This window comes from Typha angustifolia, chromosome 8 (assembly GCF_048772165.1).
Source record: "Typha angustifolia cultivar Huaian chromosome 8, ASM4877216v1, whole genome shotgun sequence".
NCBI lineage: Eukaryota > Viridiplantae > Streptophyta > Magnoliopsida > Poales > Typhaceae > Typha > Typha angustifolia.
The window spans coordinates 6,385,034-6,391,141 of record NC_133246.1 but is presented as its reverse complement, the minus strand read 5'-3'; the positions used below and the strand labels follow the sequence as shown (position 1 = coordinate 6,391,141).

The 6,108-nt window shown below is 41.5% G+C and overlaps 1 protein-coding gene across 2 annotated transcripts; it reads right to left on the bottom strand.

The window, feature by feature from the left end:
• Nucleotides 1-1,086: 1,086 nt before the first annotated feature.
• LOC140765293 (uncharacterized) lies at nucleotides 1,087-3,560 on the bottom strand. Of its 2 annotated transcripts, XM_073104297.1 has the most exons (4): nucleotides 3,432-3,560; nucleotides 3,249-3,350; nucleotides 3,093-3,168; nucleotides 1,087-2,341 (listed from the first exon to the last, which is right to left on the bottom strand). In XM_073104297.1, exons 2-4 carry the CDS (start codon nucleotides 3,285-3,287, stop codon nucleotides 1,302-1,304), a joined length of 1,155 nt encoding a protein of 384 aa, XP_072960398.1. In that variant the 5' UTR covers nucleotides 3,288-3,350; nucleotides 3,432-3,560; the 3' UTR covers nucleotides 1,087-1,301. The 2 variants fall into 2 exon arrangements, with proteins under 2 accessions (XP_072960398.1, XP_072960397.1); XM_073104296.1 differs by having other exon boundaries at nucleotides 1,088-2,341; nucleotides 3,249-3,552.
• Nucleotides 3,561-6,108: the final 2,548 nt, after the last annotated feature.

Here is a 6,108-nt window from a genome sequence, read left to right as displayed (position 1 = left end):
ATGACTTATGACCCACTGGTCAAAGTTCCAGGCTTTTTTCTTCTTCTTCTTTTTTTTTTTTTTTTTTTTTTTTTTTTGACCATGTAAAGTTTTCTGTTCATGTACAAGATGTTACCACAAATCTCTCTGTGCTTCATACCTGAGAAATTCAAAAGGCAATGACTGCTGCTCCTCCAGCAGTTGCTCTCATTGTCTCAAAAACCCCCTTATATTTCTCAGTTCCTCACCCTCTCGCTGTCATCATATTCGCTGTACTAAAAAGCAAGTGAAAAGCATACCCTTAATTAGATCTTTTTGTTTATGGTTTACTGTGCTCATCTTTACATGCTCTCAGCTAAACCAAAGCTTTTGTCCACTCTTCCTCTTTTTGTGGGTGTCACATGGATGGTGGGAACTACCATTTGTACCCTTCTTTGGATGGCTTTCAAGTTTCAAGGGGGAGACACTGCTGACATCCCTCCATCTCTCTAACCTGGAACCTTGTTGACTAGAGAAAGAAGAAAATTTTACTCTTAAATGGGACTTCTTAAAAAGGAATGGCATCTTGGTTTGATCATGGCTTCCTAATCCTTGTCCCCTGTAGTTCTTTTCCAGCCACTTTGGGAACTGTGGACCTGCACCATCCCAGTAAGTTGACCATTTTTAGGTAAATAAAGTTGCAGGTGTGTATGTTTGTTATATCTTTGTTTAGTTATATTTGAAAACAGTTTTACGCAAATTAATCTACTCATAAACTCCATTATTCTGGCTCTGTACTCCTCTTTGTCATTTTATTCTAGAACACTTGTCTCGGGAATTGTGCACTCTAAAATAAATATCCATACCCTTTATCAAATTCCCAAAAGTAAATAATGTCCATATGTGATGTTGCCAGCTACCCACTCGTATGTCATGATTTCCCTTGGATAATTGTGCGGGACAAAGTCAGTCAGTATGGTAGCAATCCAATGTTGACCACTTGTGACCAACTTTTTTCAGGGTTAATTTATCACATTCACCTTTCTAATTCACATGGGAATGGTAATTAGAGCTCACAGAGGTCCACAAGCACAGACACCCAAACCCCTATAAAACTAATACTAGTCAGTGATAACAAAGACAGTGGAAAACACAAGATAACTATTACATAAAAAGATGTTTGATCACTGTTTGGGATAAATATCCAAGACTGCCTCAGTTTCAAACACCACCATAAAGTCAACACACATTCATAGGATCCCCCCCTTAATAAGAATTACCAAACAACAGTTAAAAAGGAAAAGGTAGCACTAGCAACAACTCTAAAGAGTCTTTTTATCCTTTTACATCACTACACAACTATTGGTGTTCTCATCACTGAAAAGATGGGCACCATAGTCACCATTCTCTGACTGGTGGTTGTAATAGTAAGGACTTGGGTAGCAGGGGTAGTAACCAGTATAAGGGGTGATCTGAGGGGACCTATGATACATCACCTGAGGTTGCATGTATCTACTGTCATGCATCATCATGTTAGTGCTCAGTCCCCTTATGTTATTCATCATGGATGATGGATGGGTCTGGTACCCATGCATGTTCATCATCATGGGTTGTGGTTGTTGCTGTCCGCCTCCATATCCACCAGCATTTGATGGGAAGCTTGTGCCTGTGTACCCAGGAAAGGCATTTGCTGGAAATCCTCCACCATTGTTCCCTCCATGGCCATTAAGGCCCATCATGCCGTTGATGCCATTCACCCTTTTACCATCCCCTGCACTTGGATTGCCAACCCCCAAATGTGCCCCATTGGGCATCTTACTGTTAGCTGCAACATTAATGCATTTCTGCTCTGACCCATTAGGATTCTTCATCTGGTTTGGGTTTCCTCCCACCTTCTTCCCAGCTCCATTGTTGCCACTTCCACCAGCATTTCCATTGCCATTGCCATTCCCATTGTTTATTTTCTTAGCATTATTTGCTGCATTATTTGCCTGCCTTAGGAGATTCAATTGGTTCATCTTATTGTCGAGAAATCGCAGCTCATCATCTTCTTCTTCATCATCATAATCATCGTCAAAGTCTTCCTCGTCAGAACTCAATGGAGGAAGCTTGTTGTGCTGGCTTTTGAAGGCTTTGAGACCTTCCATGAGGCCTTGCTTGCCCTGGTCTTTGTTATTCTTGTTACCATCTTTAATGGGTTGGGCTGGTTGCTTCTGTTGTTTTTGTTGGTTTGGCTTGTGTTGATTTTGGTTGCTGCTCTTCTGAGACCAGAGCTCTGCATGCTTGCCGGATCTGGCCAGCCTCCTGATCAGAGTCTCAGAGTCCACATTTCCAGTGACTTGCACCTTGTGGTGCTCAACATCTAGGCTTACTAAGTAGACGCCTGGATCAAAATATCAAAATTAAAATTTGTAAGAACTAAGATAAACTGAGATGGTAACATCACACGGATAAGAAGTCAGTGATCAGATTTATCCGCAATCTGCAAAGTTATGGATACCTCGACTTGATACAAGTTACAACTATAAGACTAGCTAAAATCAGTGGTCAGATTTATCTGCTGTCTCACTGAGTCTTATATATCTTCTGGCCGCAAATCTCAGAGGTGCTCAATGAGTTGAAAGGGAAATGTCCGTAGTTTAGGAAAGTAAGTAAAAAGGTGAAGTTTAGATACAACTTGGGAGGATAATTCCACAAGAAAAGAAATCAGTGGTCAGATTTGTCTTCTGCCTCACTTACTCCTACACTCTTGGATGAAAATTTCAGTGTGGCCCAAAGCGCTGAAAAAGAAATGGGCATTATTCAGAAAAACAAAGAAGTAATTGGTTGGTTTTAGCCTTTGAAGGAAAAGTTAACCAGAAGGAAGAATGACACAAAGTAAAAAGGGGCTTCACAGGGCAGATGTTCCGCTTTGAAGAAGAGCCCTCAGGACCTTTCTATACAGATTAAGCTGCCAAAAAGCTGTATATAACATGCATGCAACTGAGCAAATTTCTTGCTTCTATGAAGTGCACACTAGCAAAGAGAGAGGAGTGAAAGGGGTTCTAAAAGACACAATTAAAGAGAAGGAAAACAATATCAAGCAAAGTCAATAAGACCCCACAAGAGGAGGAGAAATCAAGCTAGTTAAGTACCTTCGATTCTCTGGAGCAGCTTCTTTACTTTCAATTTGCAACCATCACAGTCTATGTTCACCTTGAGAATGTGGGTCTGCAAAGATACAAACAAGTAGCTCTTTGAAGCTACATCATGAGATGGATGACCAGAGAGAGAGAAAGAGAGAGTGATACCTGGATCTTGAGGAGCTTAAAGTCTTCATCTTTAGTCATGTCTGGTACTGTTTGCCGTTGCTGTTTGAAGGATCAAAAAGGAACAGGAACGAGTTTATCTCTCTGCGCAGAGCAAGAGAGTGAGAGGACTAAGATAGAGATGGTAGTGAGGGAGACTAGAGTTTTATATGGGAGACCTCTCACCGGCATTAAAATCTACCTCCTCTCTGTCCCTCTATAAATTTCTTCCAACCCCCCACATTAGTGTGCTTTCCTCTCTTCTGCTCAAGTAGTAAATATATATGATATATTCACACTCCTTTCTTTCACTGCAGCCAGAATAGTAGAATAAACACCTCTTTATAGAGAGAAGAGTACTTTTGAATCCCAGTAAGAAAAGATACCATATATCCATCCAACGGCCAAAAGGGAAGACTTGGGATGTGAGAGAAGTTAAGAGAGAGAGAGAGAGAGAGAGAGAGAGAGAGAGAGAGAGAGAGAGAGGGAGAGAGAATGGTGGGGGGAAGGATGATGTTGACGTTTAATACTGAGGAGAATTTAATAACGGGACAAGGCTAACAGCGACTTGACATGACATCTACCCTTTCCTCTTCTTCTTTGGTGTAGGCATAGGTTTATAGACTCGTACATCTTGCCATTTGCCACACGGTACTTCATCTACGCTTCACTATCTTTGCTTTGAGATGGAAATTTTGTAAAGGCTTTTCAGATCAATAAGAAGTGTTGCTACTCTATTTTGTTGGCACGTGAGTGCGCGTGCAATGGATTTGTTTGATGGACAATGCTTTCTACTATTTTTCATTTTAGAGAAATGTCAATATATTATGACGTTAGAGACACAATTACAGAGCTTAATATATGAAAATAGATCTAACTGAATATTTCTCAGGATGAAAGTCTCAATAAGAGCCACACAAAAAAAAGCCCAATAAAAAATCCTTTGATGGTTACACAGCTAAAAAGCCCAATAAAAAAAATCCTTTGATGGTTACACTGCTTTAGCATTTGCTCAAGCTCTAACCGAAATGAGGACCATGGCAAGAAGGCCAGTACTAGGAGTGTAAACGAGTTGAGCTGAGTTGAGCAAGCTAAATCTAGCTCAGACTCAGTTTGAAATTAATTTTGAGCCTAGTTTGTTATTCAGGCACGCACGGCTTAGTTCAACTTGAGTCGAGCCCAAGTTTGAGCCAGCTCGAGCCCGAGTCGAACTCAAGCTTAAGTCCGAGCTTGATTGAAGAAGGCATCAGCGACAATGGCGGCTTGCCAAAAGAGGAGGTTGATGGAGGTGGCGGTTACAGCAACTTGCCAAAGGAACTGGCGGTGGTGGTGGTGGTGGTGACGACTCGCCAAAGGAGGAGGAAATGGAGGTAGCGGCTACAGTGATGGCTGCGACGGGTTGCCTAAGGAGGTAGCGATGGCAACTTGTCGAAGGAGGAGGCTAGATGAAGTGGCCAAAGGAAGAGGATGAGAAGGCCAGAGGAGTAGGAGGAGAAGTTACTTTTAATAAATATTCCTTCAGTTGGTGAAGTACACAATTGAAGAGGACAACGCACAAGTTCCAAGTATTAAAATATACATTGTACTTCTACTCTTAACCATCAATATCTAACTTCTTTAGTAAACAAAGACCATGCGTAGTCTTGGCGAGCTCACCTTGTTACTAGCTAGCCAAGATGCTGACCACAACGTTGACGTCTGTCGGGGCCTTTGCCATGGCGAGGCAAGCAAGCCGCGTGGCATTGCTATGAATCAAGTGTTCTCCACAAGCAGGACCAGATCGAGGTGGTCCATATGGATCATAACACTCAGCGCAATTACCACATCATTTGTCCTGAGGGTGGTGCTCGACATGGCTAATAGTAGGGTGGGGGTACACATGGGAACTGTGCAATTGAGCTGGGAGGGAACATCTAAGGATTGATGTGATAGAATCTACCCGTAGTCTACTATTACCACTCCCTTACCCTGACACCTATTTGAATTGTCTTCGACATATACGAGCTTGAGCAAGCTAGCTTTTGCTCAGGTTTGGCTTGAAATTCAAATTGAGCCTCAATTTTTACCAACTCAGCTTGAGCCGGGCCAAGTCGGGCTCGAGCCACTCGTTTATTTTGACACCCCTAGCTAGCACCAAATCGGTCATGATATTATCCGCAACCACCACTCACTTGAATAGTTAAACAGCTCAACATCTGCCACAAGGAAAGAAAAAACAAGCAAATGATAAAACTATACATAACCCGCAGATAGATTAGCGGAGAAGATATTGAAGGCTAAAAACTATGTTAAAGTAAGAGCAAAACTCAACTACACTTCTAAGTCCTATTAGATCTCTTCTTGTCATTCATCTACATTGAGGGATGATTAGCCGGAGAAGAGAGGACTTCTTAAAGAGTGGGACAAAAAATCCAAACCTCCTAGGAGAGAACAAGCGAGAGCTGAGAGAGAAGGCTCGTCTCTCCTCCACTATTGGCTTTGCTAGCAGAAGCTAGCAGGGCCATGGTGGGGCAGCATAACAAAGGAGGGTTACTATAACATCCTACTTGGTGGCCATATACTCATCCACGTGCCAACATGGCATACATGATGCACGTGACTGGGTGGACGAGGTCACCACACAGAGATAAACATGTACTCAAGATAATTTATCTTAGAAATCATACTACAATCCATATAAATACATTAGCATATAAATATCCCAATTCATAGTAACAATACTAGACTATTATATAATTTAGCAAGACCAACACAGACTGCAACAAACTATCAAATTAATACTAATACATGGGTAAAATATAATTCAACATGTATTAGATAAATCACCGTCTAATACAATGGAATGTAAATATATATAACATCG

Coding starts and splice junctions, on each gene's coding strand:
- LOC140765293 (XM_073104297.1), bottom strand. CDS start 3,287: ATGACTAAAGATGAAGACTTTAAGCTCCTCAAGATCCAG. Junction 3,169..3,248: donor TTAAGCTCCTCAAGATCCAG/GTATCACTCTCT, acceptor GTATCTTTGCAG/ACCCACATTCTCAAGGTGAA. Junction 2,342..3,092: donor GCTGCTCCAGAGAATCGAAG/GTACTTAACTAG, acceptor ATTTTGATCCAG/GCGTCTACTTAGTAAGCCTA.